A 17,466-nucleotide genomic window follows, 5' to 3' on the forward strand; every position below is an offset into this window, starting at 1 on the left:
TACCAAAATAAAAAAAAAAGATGCTGGCTCAAGTCCTCTACATAGTACTGTAAAGATAAAGGATGAAAGCAAGCGATTATAAACTTTCTAATAATCGAACCATAATTGGTCAAAGTGAGGAATTTACAGTAATATCTAAGATAATGGATGAGTTGGTCCCTAAATTGGATAAGCAGGTGCGAAAATGGATGGATGGACCTTGAATACCATAATTTCTGTCCTGAGTTTAAACATAAACAATGCAACACAACTTCCACTGTGAGTGGCTTAAATGCTAACATTTCTTACTTTTAGAAGGCACACGGAGGTTGGACATGACAACCACCATTGAGTCGGCCTGGACCCTGAGGACATAGCTGGTCACGTTTTCATAATCCAGTGGTTTTGCCGTGGAGATGACGCCTGTCCTGTTGTTCACCTGAAAATGACCTGGAAACAAACAAGTGGCGTTTATGAAAAAGAGGAAAAACTGCACACAGATAACACAGTAAAGAGATTCACTAGTGAGTTCTATAGTTTTTAATTTCTTGCAACCAAATGGTGATATGACCAGAACTATATGACTTATTTTTTTTACACAATTAACTTCAAGAACTCTTGAGGTGCATGTGGACAAGCAACTATTGACTGAGGGTTCCTTCCATATATGTCTTCTATTTTTGGCTGACTGACCTCAGTCAGCCTCACACCTGTCTAGCCATTTTTCTCTCCATGAGTGTAATGATGCTCTTCAGACTTTGCCAACAAGTGTGAAAAGTGATCTACAGTTCCAAGTACAGGGTGGGCCATTTATATGGATACACCGTAATAACATGGGAATGGTTGGTGATATTAAAGTCCTGTTTGTGGCACATTAGTATATGTGAGGGGGCAAACTCCTCAAGATGGGTGGTGACCATGGTGGCCATTTAGAAGTCGGCCATCTTGGATACAACTTTTGTTTTTTCAATAGGAAGAGGGCCATGTGACACATCAAACTTATTGGTAATGTCACAAGAAAAACAATGGTGTGCTTGGTTTCAACATAACTTTATTCTTTCATGAGTTATTTGCACGTTTCTCTTTGTTCACAGCCATTGACATGTCAAAGAGGTTAACACGTGAGGAGCGGATCGAAATTGTGTTGATATCTGGTGAACGCAGTAACCGGGTCATTGCAGCAGATTTCAATGCAAGACACCCTACGAGACCACCCATCTCCCATGCTACAGTCAGCAAACTGCTTGCTAAGTTTCGTGAAACTGGTTCAGTGTTGGATTTGCCAAAATGTGGACGCAAGAAAACTGTCACTAATGAAGAAACATCAGTGGCTGTCCTAGCTTCATTCAGCAAGAGCCCACAGCGTAGCACTCGCCACATGTCACTGGAGAGTGGCATTAGTCGAACATCCCTTCGGCGGATATTAGCTACTCACAAATGGCACCCTTACAAACTCCAGCTACTGCAGCATCTCAACGAGGATGACCCAGATCGGCGCACAGAATTTGCAGAATGGGCAAAACAAAAATTGGAACAGGACCCTCAGTTCACGCAGAAGATTTTGTTCAGTGATGAGGCAAACTTTTATGTGAATGGTGAAGTTAGCAAACAAAACCACTGCTATTGGTCTGACACTAACCCACATTGGATGGATCCCTCCAAGACTGTTGGAACAACAAAAGTGATGGTTTGGTGTGGTATATGGGGTACAACGATAGTGGGTTCATTCTTCATCAATGGAAACCTCAAGGCCACTGGATATTTGAAATTGCTACATGATGATGTGTTTCCCTCTTTGTGCACTGAAGCTGGCACGTTCCCTGAGTTTTTCCAGGAAGATGGTGCACCACCACATTATGGGTGCCAGGTCCGAGCATTCCTAGATGAACAGTTTCCTGGAAAGCGGATTGGTCATCGTGGGCCAGTTGAATGGCCCCCAAGGTCTCCCGATCTGACCCCCTTAGACTTTTATCTTTGGGGTCATCTGAAGGCAATTGTTTATGGTGTGAAGATACGAGATGTGCAGCACCTGAAACTACGGATACTGGATGCCTGTGCTGGCATTTCTCCTGCGGTGTTGCTATCAGTGTGTGAAGAGTGGGAGAAGAGGGTTGCATTGACAATCCAACACAATGGGCAGCACATTGAACACATTTTATAAGTGGTCAGAAACTTGTAAATAACTCATGACAGAATAAAGTTACGTTGAAACCAAGCACACCATTGTTTTTCTTGTGACATTACCAATAAGTTTGATGTGTCACATGGCCCTCTTCCTATTGAAAAAACAAAAGTTGTATCCAAGATGGCCGACTTCTAAATGGCCACCATGGTCACCACCCATCTTGAGGAGTTTGCCCCCTCACATATACTAATGTGCCACAAACAGGACTTTAATATCACCAACCATTCCCATGTTATTACGGTGTATCCATATAAATGGCCCACCCTGTACATCAATACTGTCCTCTCTGACTATACACAGACTTCTAAACAAACATCTAGATGTTTTTCACTGAGCATTTTAAAATCTAAATCTCATTTTCACGTTAAATAAACTGTTTTTTTTTTAACCTAAAGTGGAATTTATCACTTAGGGTCAAAATGACTGCATTGTATACTGTATTATCTGCAGGCCATACCTCGTTCGTTTCCTGCAACAATGGAGTAGAAGATGGTTTGATTGATAGCAGCAGCAAGAATAATCCCCACTGAAGTGCCAATAGGAGCCAGCTCACTAACTGGAGGGAACCTGAGAAGACATCAAACACAGTCATAAACCAAACAGTCTGCCCAACATAGAGGACCTAAATTCAGTACCACACCAAAAGTATAAAAACTGGATATAAAAGCAGCTACACAAAAGGTACAAAAGGTGTGTATTTTGTCCATTTTACAGACTTTTATAACATTGTTGCAAGAATTATTCCATCCTTGATGCTTCCAACAACCCACCTGCCAAATATGTCAAAAACCTAGTGTACCTAATGTGGGGTACTTAAATCAGATAGATTTAAGAACCTTGCATTTTTAAACACAGATTTATTTTGCACTGCTAAGGTAGTGGGAGGGTAAATCTGTGAGTGGATTCTTTTACACTCGATCATTTATTCATTAATTCCTCACATTCTTTGAAATGTTGTTTCTTGAGCGAGTTTCACCAAAGCCCTTTAACCTTTAACTACAAAGAAACTGGATGGTTATCATGTAATAAGGCTTTTTTTTGGGGTCGATATGCTACTCTTTTAACAGTTATGCGTGACTATCAGCCACACAAGTGTGTAATCATATCCAGCAGATATGATTGTCACCACTCTCCACAGAAATTACAGCTGCCTTAAATAGCAGGGAACCCTGTCGTAGCAGTGTGACGGTGAGGGATGATTGAAGACGATAATGTCATCACACTGCAACACCCTCTTGTGATACTGTGTGCGCTTTCTCGGTTTTACTCTCATCTCTACATGTATGGTGTGTATGTGTTGCAGTTTTTATTCAAAGTTAGACTATTACTCACAGCAGCGGTAGGAAATCTGTGACAGCGTTTGTGGGAGTAATGCTCACAATAATCTCTGACTGTCATATTCTATTAAACAGAATATGTTCACTGACTGAAAAACATGGACTGTCGACTATCCATGTTTATGACATGTAATTAAACACTTTTATTGCTTTCGTCTTTGCTGACAGGTCTGTTATTTTCCCATAGAGAAAAAAAAAACAAAAACGAAACAACAACAAAATGCAGCAAATTTAAGTTTCTCTTATTGTAATTTCATAAAGCAACTCTCCCATTTTAGATGGCAGTTGTGAAATGAGAAAGATTGAATCCATTTATCAATGTGAAGAAGAAGAGCAAGAAAAGCTATATTCAAACAGAAACAGAGGAGTGTATTGTCTGAAAAGATGTGCAGGTTTTGAGACGATAAATTACACTGGCCTTACTGCTCAATGAAGTAAAACAGCACGCAGAATCATCTTAGACAGTTTGCAGGTGTAACAGTTCATGGAGCAAGTTTTAGAAGAAAAACAAAGGTTCAAATAATACAGTGTTGAAGGACAAAAAGTTGTTGTTTTAAAATGGTCTATACATACTATTGGCTATAGTTACTGTTTCTGAAGGCAACCAATCCTCAAGGACATTTTAGATAGAGAATAAATCTGTAAAATAGGAGCCGTTCTCTTTTACAAAGAATGACACGCTATTCATCCTCGGAGATATTATTGTGGCCTACACTGGAATGACTGCCTGCATTAATAACACTTTCATCAAAAATACAGCCACGTTATTGACACATCAATAACGTGTTGTTTGGATGATACTAAAAGACTTCTGTTCGGTTTCCCTTCGGGTATGCTATTGTGCTGTCGCTGAATAATTGCTCTGTCTCTGTGGCATCCGGGAGCAGGCATCCACGCCATGCTTCACAGTGATGGGAACCAATTTATTAATGTGGTCTTCACGTAAGTAGATTACCTGGCTCGGGAACAACCGGTTGACAAAAACACAGAGGCAGTGTGAGGACAATGTGAGAACAGTGATCTGCAAAACAGCCCAAAATGTCAGTCTCATAACTGTGCCATTCATCGGAATCCAGGATCCAACACAATGGTTGTCCTCAATTTTAACCTCCTAGGACCCGGCGTCCACATATGTGGACATCACATTTTGGGTTGTCTAGACCCAAATATTAAATTATGCTCCACAAGGGCCTGATAGGGTATAACAGTGATGTTATACTGTCACTGTTCAATCAAAATTTTAAACAAATGTCCTCATATGTGGATCTCATTTTTATCAGAAACAAAAATCAGGTAAAAAATAAAAATCAGGCAATTCTTTGTTTTTACATTCATCAGGTCCCAATCAGCCCAAATAGCAAAGAGAAATTAAAAATGCATGCCATGAAAGAGTTCAGGTCTTAGGAGGTTAAAGTAACCTTCACTTCACTGCTAGTAGACTTACAATCCACAGTCTTGTATTATATACTGTACATATTAACATAGAATGCAAATTAATACCACGGAAATTGAAATATATATTCTTTAAATACAGAACTGTAAAAAAGTCTTGCGCCACCCACCTTTTCTTTACATTTTGCTTCTAAGCAGCCAGACTTTTTCTTTTGTTTTTTGTTTTTTTTGAACGTGGTCTTGAAAAATAGATCTCCTGGCTTTTATGAAGGAAACTTTTCTTTAGACACTGACTGCTTTTTCACTAATTTTCAGTCCAGTCCTTTGTACATGACCTTCATTTTCCATTTTCAGAGGATTTATGTTTTTGTTAGTTAAGCCAATCCGCACATCAATCAAGCACAAGCACAGTTTGAATCCACCATCTGTTTGCTTGCATCTTCTGCTGCATTTGCATGGATTTCCTTCAACTATTCTGGCTTCCTCCCACAGTCCAAAGACATGCAGTTAGATATATTACTTATTGGTATTGTAATTGTAAATGTACTCCCTACTAATTTTCCAGTGATTCAAGATCTAAAGGAGGATTAATTGGTGTTTCTAGGCTAATAAATAAATTAAATAAACAACTGACAGTGATAAGACAATACCCCAAGGTTGAAATTGTATCTGTACTCTCTTTATTGTTTATATACTGTTAAGTAAGTAAGTAAATAAGTTTAAATGGAGTTAATGGTGTTTGGTCTACAGATCACAAAAATCAAATTAAATGCTAAATCTATATATGCATATGTCTTTATGTTGTCAGTATATGAAACTGATACCCAAGAACTCATATTGTCTTTGCTGTTCATACATACATCCTGCTAAAAATGTGTCCCCCCTGTAAAAGACGACTTGTGTCAGCCTCCTGTGTATCATTCTTGAGGCCTGAAGCTGGATTTTTTGCTCTTCCTACTGCAGCAACTGCATCCAAAAAATAACACATTTGGGACCCGGCGTGAAGCCCGAGATAAGCTGAGGTGGAGGTAAGCGCGAACCACCTCAGGTGAGCTTTATAGGCAGCAGGCCCTCCAATCAAGGCAAGCAACACAATCACACCAGACCATGGAAAACATTATCTACCAAAAGCAATGGACCTCATGTGATGACCTTTTCCCTTTGATATTTCAACCCCCTCTGTTGTAATTTCATGCCAGATTCACCAAATTTGAGCAGATCCTCAAATTTGGTGACTTGTAAAAACCTCCTTTACATTGTCGTTCTTGGTGACATATTATTAGAAACATGCTTTATCCCTAATTGCTCCACTGGAACCTTTAATGGGAACATTTTATTCCCAAGAGTTAAAATACATGAATAATATTCATAAACCCACAATAGGAAGAAAGAAAAACAAAAATGAAAAATCCTTCCCCTTTTAGTTAAATTTTGACTTATTTAAGAGGATTTCTTTAGCATACTGAACTCCCAAAGTTATTCTTCACAACTCTGAAGTCATATTTATTTTTCTATAGTGAAAAAAACGAAGGTTATTTGTAAGAGAAATGTTTCAGCTTTGGCAGTTGTGGCTTTGGTAAAACTTTGGAATAGAGCAGGAGAGGATAACCTGTGCTGACCTATTCAAAGGTTTTTCTCAGTTGGTCTTTAAGTCTGAGTGGGGTATGAAAGACTGTGCGCCGCTTGCAACAAGCTGCATGGTGTGATTGCCAGGAAGAGGCAGAGCTGACATGTTATCACTTCCCTACATAGTGGCTCTGCCTGAGGGTTGTGAGCTGCTGCGAAATGACAAAGAGGGTGTGAAGGCATCTGAAGTGTGCAGATTAGTATAAAGGTACATCCACATGTAGACGGGAAGAATGACACAAGGGTTTGTAGAAACAATACGCATGATAACAATTAGAGATTCCAATTCCATTATCGATATCACTTATCAATTTGATTCTTCATTGGCTCTGTTTTGAGAGTCACCACCATTGCTATGCAGCAATAAAGAAATTACATTCATGCAAATATATTGTGTTCTGTGGATCAAACATTTATGCATGTTTGTTAAGGTATTTCCCCTCTTTGTTGTGATCAGTGTTGGAGTCGTTACTCAAAAAAAAGTAATTATTACACATGTTACACACAACACTTAAAAGTAATGTGGTACATTACTCAATTACTCCCGGCAAAAAGTAATTCGTTATAGCCTACTACTTGTTACATTACTTTCACATTACTCTGTAAAATAGTTGAAACACACTATCTCATAATCACCATTTAACAATATAAATCTGAGACTACAACATCACACACAATTCCTAATGAGGATACACATATCTAAGATCTTTGTCTTGGTAGAATACACAGATGCCCGCACAAAACAAAGATAAAAACCAGCACAAAAAAGCGATTGTGAACAGGTAGAAAGGGAGGTTGCAGCCTGACTGCTCATTTGTTTGTTATGTGTTGAAGTCAAGGGTCTGGCTGCTGAGGTTGGCATTCACTCTGGGTTCTTGGCTAGCTTAGCGTTAGCTTGGCAGATGCTTGCGAACCAAAGTTGTGTTAGTAGCATGTTGCGGTAGTTTCTGTCCTGGATGCAGTTTTCCATTTTACCAGTTATGTTTCCTTTTGCGCAAAAAAATAAAAAATAAAAAAGTCAATATCCATGCAGTAGACTGTGTCGCTATTTTCCTCCATAAACACAGGAACTGAAATCAGTTTAGGAAGTGGACTACTAGCAACCGGTTTTCTACATGAACCGGTTCTCGATTCCCATCCCTACTGATAGTTGGATAGATGGAAGGGCAGAGTAGGACAAATAAACTGGAATATGGACAGGCACTTGAAAAGCCTTAAAGCAAGATGGCTAAGCGAGTATAAAAAAAAAAGAAAAGAAAAGTGTAATAATATCCGATAATTATGTGTCAAGAGTTATGAGCTGGCTAATATACCGGGACTTGAGGATATCAGAACGCAAATAAAATGTGTATTCAAGAGTCAAGTGGTAGTAAATTTCAAAGAGTCAATTATGCATAATGCAATATCATATAGTGAGCAGGGCCAAATTCACTTTTCATTTCTTTCGTATTCAGATGAGCAAAGATGCCATCCAGAGAGAGAGAAGGAGAGCGAGAGAAAGAGAAAGTAAACGAGAGAAAGAAAAATAAAGAGAGGAGGAAGATGCTGACACATCTACAGGCAGCAGAGAGTCCTGGTGTCAACATTAGGGAGGGTGAATGACATGCTGCTGAGAAGCGTGGGCAGCACACAGGTGTCAGCGAGCACTCTGCCCCAGGGCCAATGGAGAAGTGATGCTTACGAGACAAGGCAGAGGCGTATAAGCCTTGTCGAGCACCACAGGGGCCTCTGTTACAGTGTCTACTATCTTTCTACCTCACCTTCCCTTTTCTTTCATGCACTGCATCACAGCCAGAACAAGAGGTGAGGGATGGTGACCTTGCTGAGTCTCTGCTACGGTCCGTGCTCCTTTGGTGGATATGCAGATTTAGTGCCGCGAAAGGTCTGGATCAACATCAAATCCTAGACATGAGTCATTTAACTGTAAAGTGTTCACAAGCAAATTGCATAAACAGTGTGCAAATGTCCATAAATACATACTCAGGAAACGGTTGCAATACATTTCCTGCCTGAATGTTGATGTTGGCAGTACGCTTCAGTTTTGGTTCAACAATTATAAATCAGTCTAACTCAATGACTGTTGAGGTGGATTTGTGCTCGAGAGTTTGTTAGTTAGCTCTTGTGTCACCCTGGTGTGAACTTGTTTGTTCCTGCCTGGAAGCAAATTCTACGAATGACAAACATTGACTCATCTGACTTGCACTAAATTATATACAGGGAATGCATTTCAGCTCCTGCTTGAACACAAGTAGGCACAGAGGAAAAACACTCAATGTTCATGCTCTCCATTAAGGTGGCAATTCTAAGGAATTTTGACAGCCCAGGCAAAGTCAGCTCAGTCACAGCATGATTTACACAGTGAGTAGCCTGTTCGGGTGAATCTTATCACAGGATATTAAAATTAATTAGTTAGCAACATAAAAAAAAGAAAAAAATGTGGGAGACTTCTATAGTGTTGCATTTATTTATGAGAGCCTTGTTCCAGATTTTGGGAACTGTACGGCACTGTAGCCAGTTTATTTTAAAAATGAACAGTCCTTCAAATTTTCAGAACACCATCCAGGTTCATCCCATAGCTGCCCTATAACCATTTTGCTTTTTTAATGTTTATGAATATTTTGCTTGATTAATTTCTGACTTCTCAGAAGTCCAGTCTGTCGGCTCAAATTTGAGTATAAAAGCCTGTATTCAGTTCATTTGCCTAATAAATAACCATCTGATTTTAAGTTTTAAACAAGTTTTTGACACTTTTCTAAAATATTCACGTTTTATTGTTTTTATGGAAGGTGATAATAAGAATCAATTTAATAAAAATTAATGTATCAACATATATAATGTATTCAAGGCCAAATGTATTCCTCTTTTTTTTAAGCATGTCAACATAAAAAGCTAACAACTCTTTCATATAATGTAATATCACTGCACTGAGTTTAAAGTCTCGTGTGCTATTGACTGAAGGTCAGACTTTAAAGATTACACGCTATGTTTGGCAAGACCAAAGAGGGGTGGAGAAACAAAGTGGGAATAGGCAAGTGAGAAACAGAGATAAAGGTATTATAGGGTCCCTGGACCACTCAAGATATTCGAAAGGTTTTGAAAACTAGTGCCACGATAGCCTTGATATTTCAAAGTTATCTTTTTTGGCAAGACTCAATTCTCTTCCTAGAATACAGAATATAATACAACCAATGTGAAGAAAAAAACATCCAAAGAGCCCACAATAAAAGCGCAGCATAAAGGTTGGAGCTGTAATTCTGTCTGTCAGAAAATGCACATTAAGTAGCATTAACACATCAAACAGATACAGAATACATCTACTCCTTAAGAGCCCTCTACACTCAACAAAAATATAAAATTGACATTTCAACTGCTTTACTGCCTTCTGCTGTTACATATACAGAAAATGGAAATCACAATATATGATGCATGTGTTTGCTTTGAGCACAGTAGGAGTGTGGAAACTTATATGTGTAAGCGAGAGCCTATTTTCAAGCAATACAGAGCTAGAAAAAAACCCAATATATTATCTATGGATTAACCAGAGAGTCAAAGGCATTATTTCAACTGAGAAACAACACTGTGCAATGATTCAGACATACTGTGGCAGCTCGAATCTGAAGGCAGATAATAGATATTACTATGGCCAGATAGCATTAGAGACAAATGAAAATACCTTATAGCTAAAAACCTTTATAAGTTTAAAAAATAGCAGGTGGTAAGGACAGCAGATATTACAGCTATGCTTATGAAAATGGAAGTGCACATTTACATCAAGAATAGAGTGGTGAAATGCAACAGCCTGATCATTTTTAGCACCTGCTGTAAGATCACTGCTGTACCTCATGCTCCTAATTATTCCTTTTTTCTTCTTGCACTTTTTACCCTTTCATAAATGTGAATTGATTGAGCTAATAAAATAAAACATTTAAAGTAACGTAAAGCAAGTTTTGACTGCTTAGAGGGTGAAGTGCAGATTCCAGAAAGAAAAAAAAGCCTTATTGTTTAAGCTGTCTGCTGGAAATGACTGCCTGTGGAGTTGTATAGGCTACTTTACAAGTAAGCAAACAAAAGAACAAAGAACATACTGATTGCCACTTTAAATGTACAATCATGCCATCTTTATATTATAATGGTTAAAGTAGATTGTAAACATCTAATGATGTTGCTGCAATCTACAATTAATTTCACAATAACAATCAGTTTTGACAGGAAAACACGTTCTTCATTTTTTTGAGAAAGCCAACACAGTCTGGGTGACGTCCTTCTGCAAATTGCATCTGAATAAAATAAAGTGCCTCTGTTAATGTACAGCATGCTAGTTTAAACTCTTAACAGCTGAAGTGCAATAACTTTTTGCCAAGTACTGTTTAATTTATATACTGTGGCAACATATGTTTTTGTTTAATTATAAATCTCATTTAGCATTCACTATAGTTCAAGCTATTTCACCATTTTTGAGGCAATATTGTTACATTACATGTTGATCTAAAAGTGTAATTTGGCACTTTTCAATTTATGGCTCGAGTGCAAGTATCTGCCTCCAGGTTGCCAGCACTGCACAGGCAATGTGACTTGAAACTTGCAAGCTTTCAAACACAATATTATCATTAATGTAGAGCAGTTCAAAACTACACTAATATGTTTTTCTTGAAACGATCGAGGCTTCCCCATATTTCTAAATTTGTCTACAATTGACAAATTCATTACACACTCCAGCAAAGTCTCTCTCAGCTGTATACCAAATGTAATGCAGGCAGATATTAACAAGCAATGTTTATGAACTCATGACTCACAGTTACCAAAAGGTTCTTGTAAAAAAGAGAATCTAATAAATTACTAATAAACTTCTTAGAAATCTGACACTCCTGGCATGAAGTGATGCTTAACTATGTATTCAAATTATAGCATTCTGTTCTATAAAATGAGAGAACAATGTTTACAGCTTTTTCTGATCATGCTCCTCCCCGTGCTGTACTACCAGGGACTTATCCACCAGACGAACGATTTCATTTGTATTCACAGCAGCCTATTTGTCTTCGTTCCACAAGAAAGAAAAGCGGCTTTAATAAAAAAAAAAACGTCTTCTTGAGGGAAATATGAAAAACACTGGCAAAGCTGGCAAATTAACATTTACTGTGCAGCCAGACGCTGTTTGCCAGGTTAGCCATGTCAGCCCACAGGACATCACTTCACATATCATCCACCGGGTTATTTCGCATACAAGACGAGACCTTGCCAGCGAATGTTTGGATGCTGGCGGATGACTGTGTTGTCCAAACTAAGGCCAGATTTTTGAGGCTTGCAATGTGATATCACAAGGTGCCATGAGGGCACTGCTGCCCTTCTGTATGTTTTACACTCAAATTAGCCACTCTACTACATCAACACCTGGAGGCTTTACTCACAGAAAGATTAGTACTACTCTACCTAGCAGAATAGAGAAAAGCCAGCATACAAATTCCGTTGGGCTGGTCAGCACGAACTATAAAGACCCCTTTTTAATGTTGTGAGTGAGGGTCCAGTCACATGTCTGAGGTCGGCACATGAGAAGATAAAACTACTTTGCTTTAACGCTGGACAACATGACCTGATGTGGTATTGAAAAGGAGAGAGCCAGCTGGGATTTACTTGCCTAAAAAAAAAAAACTGTAGGAGTTCGTATTGGTTGGAAGCATTATGGGAATCTTGTGAGCCCAAATTCACTCAAGCAAGAAGGACACAGATGTCTTTTTCAGAAATACTTTATATAGCAATGATGATATAAAGAAGAACAATGTGAGTTCTTATTTCTTTATACTGAATTAGCATGTCCTAAAATATTGGGATGCATGGCGGAGCTCAAAACCTAAGTCAGATATGATACTAAATATGAATTCTGTTTATATTTGATATCATGTGTGAGTCGTGGCATAAACTAAGAGACTATTATAGTTCATGTTCTGCCAGACTGCAAAACAGTTTCTTCCCCCAAGCCGTCAGACTCCTGAACACTCAGTGACTGGACTGACACACACACACACACACACACACACACACACACACACACACACACACACACCTTCATACACGTCACTGCCTCAAGCACTTATCTACACAATCTCATACACAGACACACATGCATACCTTCATACATCAAGTTACTTTTTGCACAACCCACTGTCATTGTTGCACTTTTCTATTGCACTGTTGTGTCTGCACTGTCTTGTGTCTGTATTGTTCTGTTCTGTCTGGTGTTGCACTTTGTTTTTTGCAATTTTTGCACACTTGCACTTTATGTAGTCCTGTGTTGATTGACTGTTATATGTTATATTTAGCACCACGGTCTTGGAGGAACATTGTCTCGCTTCACTGTGTACTGTACCACTGCACACGGTTGAAATGACAATAAAGCCACTTGACTTGACTTATCGTCGAGCTGCACGTGGCCGACTCAAAACTTCATCTATCAAATGCAAACAACGTTTCTACACATAATTGCTCTATATAGTTATTGACTCTTATTTGGAAAGTTAGTTTGAGCCTATAATAGTTATCATACTGCTGTCTTTCCCGGCTCTCAGCATCGACCTTTATGTGATATTTGGGATTTGTGTGGTGAATGAGACGTGGCGTCTGTTAGACAGCCAAGTGATGCCTGCCTGTTTAGCAGAGACAAGTGAAAGGTCAGTGTGTTTCTAGTGTTTAGATGTTTAAGGCTCAGGGCAGCAGACTCAAACTTGCGGCTAAAAATCAATCATGCCCTTCAGCAGCATGAAAGAGCTCCCCAACTTACAGCTGTGATTCAGGAGGAGGAAGAAAGGATAGCAGAAAAGCATGACAGATAGATGGAAAAGGAGAGGGCTTTTTTCCCTTCTTTAAATGTAGGTTTTCAGAGAGGCATAGTGGCGGTTGTGTGGGTGAGCATACTGTAGGGTTTACAGCTAACCCTTTAAATGCTTGGCAATAACCATAGCTGAGTAGGCTGTGAACACCTCTATCACTTGTATAAATGTCTGGCAAAACAGCAGTTCCAAGAAGGCTGCCAATAAAAGTGATGTATGCTATGAAAGCCTGTCATCTGACTAATTATTTAAGAATTACAACCTTGTCTGAAATGAAAATGTGATTTGGATTGGTTCTGTCTAAAAATGATAAACGCAGTTTTCCACCTGATGTCAGGAACAGTTGATGGAGGATATGTAGTTGAGTAGCTGTCTTCCTTTTTAGTTATCTAAAATGAGCAGTAATAGTTTTGTGGAGTACATTCTTACTTAATGTGAAGGCTAACTCAGTGTTTTTTGATTAGTAGCAAATGGCTGTGGAGTCCAGCATGACCAGTATTTCAAGCTACAGGGTATCTTGCTAGTTGAGGCATAGTGTAGCCATTTATGAGTCAGATTACTGAGAACATTAAATCAGTCACTGTGGTCAGAGGGCATCTATAGGGAATTTATGCAGACACTGTGGTCTATAAATATAAAAAAACTGCAGACTAAAGCACTACAGAATTACACACTATAAACTATTACCACTGACGTTCACATTAAGGACCAGAGTAACAACGTCTAATGAAGAAACAGGGAAAAGTTATGTTTCAAAGCTGTACAAAGTTGTTTCTAAAGGACTGTGCTTAAGTCTTGAGCCACAGCTAATTTCTTTAAAAAAAAAAAAAAAAAAAGGATATGCACACATGTAATGTAATTTTAGCATACTGCCACTTTGTGTAATGGTTTAATTACTTGGGGTGGGAATGTGGGTGCAAGTGCAAGCAGTGACACTATGTTGTTTATTGTGATAATGTTGACACTCTTCATTGTGCTAACAGTATAAATAAGAGCATAGCTTGATGATGTGTTGTAGTGCTTCTTACCAAGATTACTAAACTATTTAATGACAGGTATGGCATAACAGCCACTGTATGTCTACAGAAGGCTGTACTAACAGGAATAAATAATGTCATGACATTAAACAACTCCCTACCTTCATAATGATATTCTTTCCATTTAGTAAAAAAGGCCAATTATTGAAATCTCCTGGAAAGTGTGCAGGTAGAATGAAACGCATCTCATTTATGATAAGATAGTTATTTTTCTAATACAACATAAAGAAGAAGGAAAGTGCCCTATATAAGACTGCATATGTGCTATAAAAATACAATGATTTCCAGAGACATATGCTTAAAATAACTCCCAAAAACAAATAGCATTAAATGTTTAGTAATGTAACATATATTTAGTCATAATGAGCACAAAACTTACACCAAAGTGACAGCTGACATTTACAGAAATACATCCCTTTGCTGAGGAGAAAATGAAGAACTATAAAATGAGGAGAGATGCAAAGGGAAGACAAAGTGAGAAAGAAACCGACAGAGATATAAGCTGAGAGGAAAAATTCGGGGGATGCGCGAGCTCGGCAAGGTAGGGGGGAGGGAGGAGGATGAAGTGGAGGAGAGCAAAATGACATACTCAGAAGCAGTGAGGCAAAAGTCTCATGTGATCTAGAGTAGATTTAGAAGGCGAAGTGCTGTGGGGGAGATAAGCAGCACGGGAAACTGCTCAGATCACAGGTTTGTAACATAGGGCCAGAGATGTAGCCTCAGTACAAGAAGGAGGATTCACATAGTGGGTCCATGTTAGATAGCAGCTTAGCCCTCCTCTCTAGTCTCACAGACACACAGAGAAAAAACATATTCAGTAAATATTCAGTTGCTTCCCATGTGCCCAGTGCTAAAGACTTCCCCAAAGGGTTGTGTGCGTGAGTTCCATTTAAAGGAGCCATTCACTCTGATTTAATGATAAAGCTCCAGAAAAATCTTTATTACCCCCCAAAAAACTGAGCAAAATCATTGTCTGCTCATTCACTTTGATATAATTAATCTCTTCACAATCTTTCATATAAAAACACACTGGAAAAGCATTAAATGAATAGAGAATTAGTTCAAGTATATCACATATTTAAACAGTGTCAAGTACTTGTCGTCCTGTTGCCTTTAAAAGCTAAAGCATAGTAATTACATCATTCCAGCTGCTGAATCAACAAGTCAGCAAGGAACTGATGTCTGACAGTTAAGAAGGCAAAAGGAACAGAAAATCTGCTGTGTGTGATTGAGAAGAGAAAGTGAGGATGAGAAGGGAAGAAGATAAAGTTTAATATACAATCTCAGTTCCAATAACTTTGGGATTCTGTGTAGAATGTCAAAATCTTATAAAATCCATATTTTAAAAATAGCCAATTGAGGCATTTTACCATTTTATGAAAAATATTGGCTCATTTTTAAATTGATGGCAAGCAATATGTCTCAAAAAAGTTTGGACAGGGGCAAAAAAAAAGCCTGAAAAAGTCAGTTGTACTAATGAAAACAGGTGGAGGAACATTTTTGTACCAAACAGGTTAATTGGCATAAGATCAGTAACATGATTAAGAAGTTCTTTTTCTACCCAAAGATGCAGAGTTTCTCAAATATGAAGATGGACAGAGGTTCATCATCTGCAAAGAACTTCATACACAAATTGTGGAGAATAATGTTTCTCAACATGATATTGTGAAAACTAGAATATCTCATCATCTACAGGGCATAATATGATAAATTAAAATCAAAACAAATCATTGAAAACATACAATTTTGTCACGGAAATCACTGCATGGGATCAGGAAAACTTCCACAAATCATTATCTGTGAACTCCATTTTCCGTGCTATTCCCAGTTACAGGTTAAAGCTCTCCCATGAAAAGAAGAAGCCATGTGTAAACATGGTCCAGAAATATCATCCTCTCTGGGCCAAAGCTCTAAATGAGGGAGTGAGGCAAAATGGAAACTGGTCTGTGGTCAAACGAATCACAATCTGAACTTTTTTTTTTTTTTTTTTTTTTTTAGAAAACACTGATGCCGAAGGAACCATGTGGCTTGTTATTAGCTCTCAGTTCAAAAGCCCACAACTCTGATTCTATGTGGGTGGACCAGTGCTTATGGAATTGGCAGCTTGCACATCTGGAAAGGCATGATCAGTGCTGAAAGGTACACACAAGTTTTAGAGCAGCACATGCTCCCACTCAGCATATTTCGATAAGACAACACTAAACTGCGTACTGTGTCGAGAAAATGGCTTCATAGTAGATATAGGTTTGAGTAAATACTCTGCTTTTATCTACATTTCAGACAGACAAAAACAACACAAGATGTTTATCTAAACTCTTCTGAAAAGCAAGTGGTAACATGCCGCTAAAGCAGCAACTACGGCATAAGCCATTTATTTTATCCAGCATTGACTGGGAGCTTCTCATTTCCCTCTGACAGATGGAGGGGACCAACCATAAAGCAGTAGAAAAAAATCATTAAGTCAGCCAAAGCCCTGCAGAGTTGTTTTAATTGTGTGCTCTGGTGCTGTAGGCATAGCTCACCTGATTGCTGCTATAACTAACTGCCTTCACAGAGACAGACGAGATCTTCAGTGGACATTTAGAAAGTGATTTGTGTTCAGAAGGTTCCTTGGGGGGGAGGACAATGTGGAGAGATAGAGTGACTGGGAATGAGGAGACAGATCATTGCGAGTGAGCAGATTGGATACTCTCCACTGGAGAGAACCTTGTCCAGCAGGAGAGGCTCAAGCACCTGGCTAATGCTTTCACGGCTCATAATTTAGAGCAGGCTTTCCACTGCGTCTGGTTAGCATTGTCAATGTGAAACCCTACAGAGGTCTATGCCTAGGGTCTCGACCTTCTGAGTGTGCTTCAGACATACCACTTATTCAAAGCATTAATCAATAGCCTTTCAACAACTATGTTACTGTGCCTGTGTATCAATCATTGAATAAAGCTGAGCAACGGAAGAACGTAAGCACACACACAAAGTGCTGGATTATAAACCATCAGGGCAGCATTTATTTGGTGTGCACACACTGAACCATATGAGGAATGCACATATACACACACTCTACCAGGTACAAATGACCAAAGGTGAGATGGGCT

At 38.7% G+C, this 17,466-nt stretch overlaps 1 protein-coding gene across 12 annotated transcripts in view; it reads right to left on the reverse strand.

The window, feature by feature from the left end:
• The window catches only part of LOC100697845 (protocadherin-15), a 217,328-nt gene that overhangs the window by 41,738 nt on the left and 158,124 nt on the right, over positions 1 to 17,466 (reverse strand). For all 12 annotated transcript variants that reach the window (XM_005474209.4, XM_025897607.1, XM_025897603.1 and 9 more), the window contains 2 exons: positions 2,622 to 2,731; positions 289 to 429 (listed from right to left, as the gene is read on the reverse strand). In XM_005474209.4, the coding sequence (XP_005474266.1) occupies positions 289 to 429; positions 2,622 to 2,731 (251 nt within the window). The remainder of the gene's footprint in view (positions 1 to 288; positions 430 to 2,621; positions 2,732 to 17,466) is intronic.

The sequence above is a fragment of the Oreochromis niloticus genome, linkage group LG13 (genome assembly GCF_001858045.2).
Source record: "Oreochromis niloticus isolate F11D_XX linkage group LG13, O_niloticus_UMD_NMBU, whole genome shotgun sequence".
In the NCBI taxonomy this organism is placed as follows: domain Eukaryota; kingdom Metazoa; phylum Chordata; class Actinopteri; order Cichliformes; family Cichlidae; genus Oreochromis; species Oreochromis niloticus.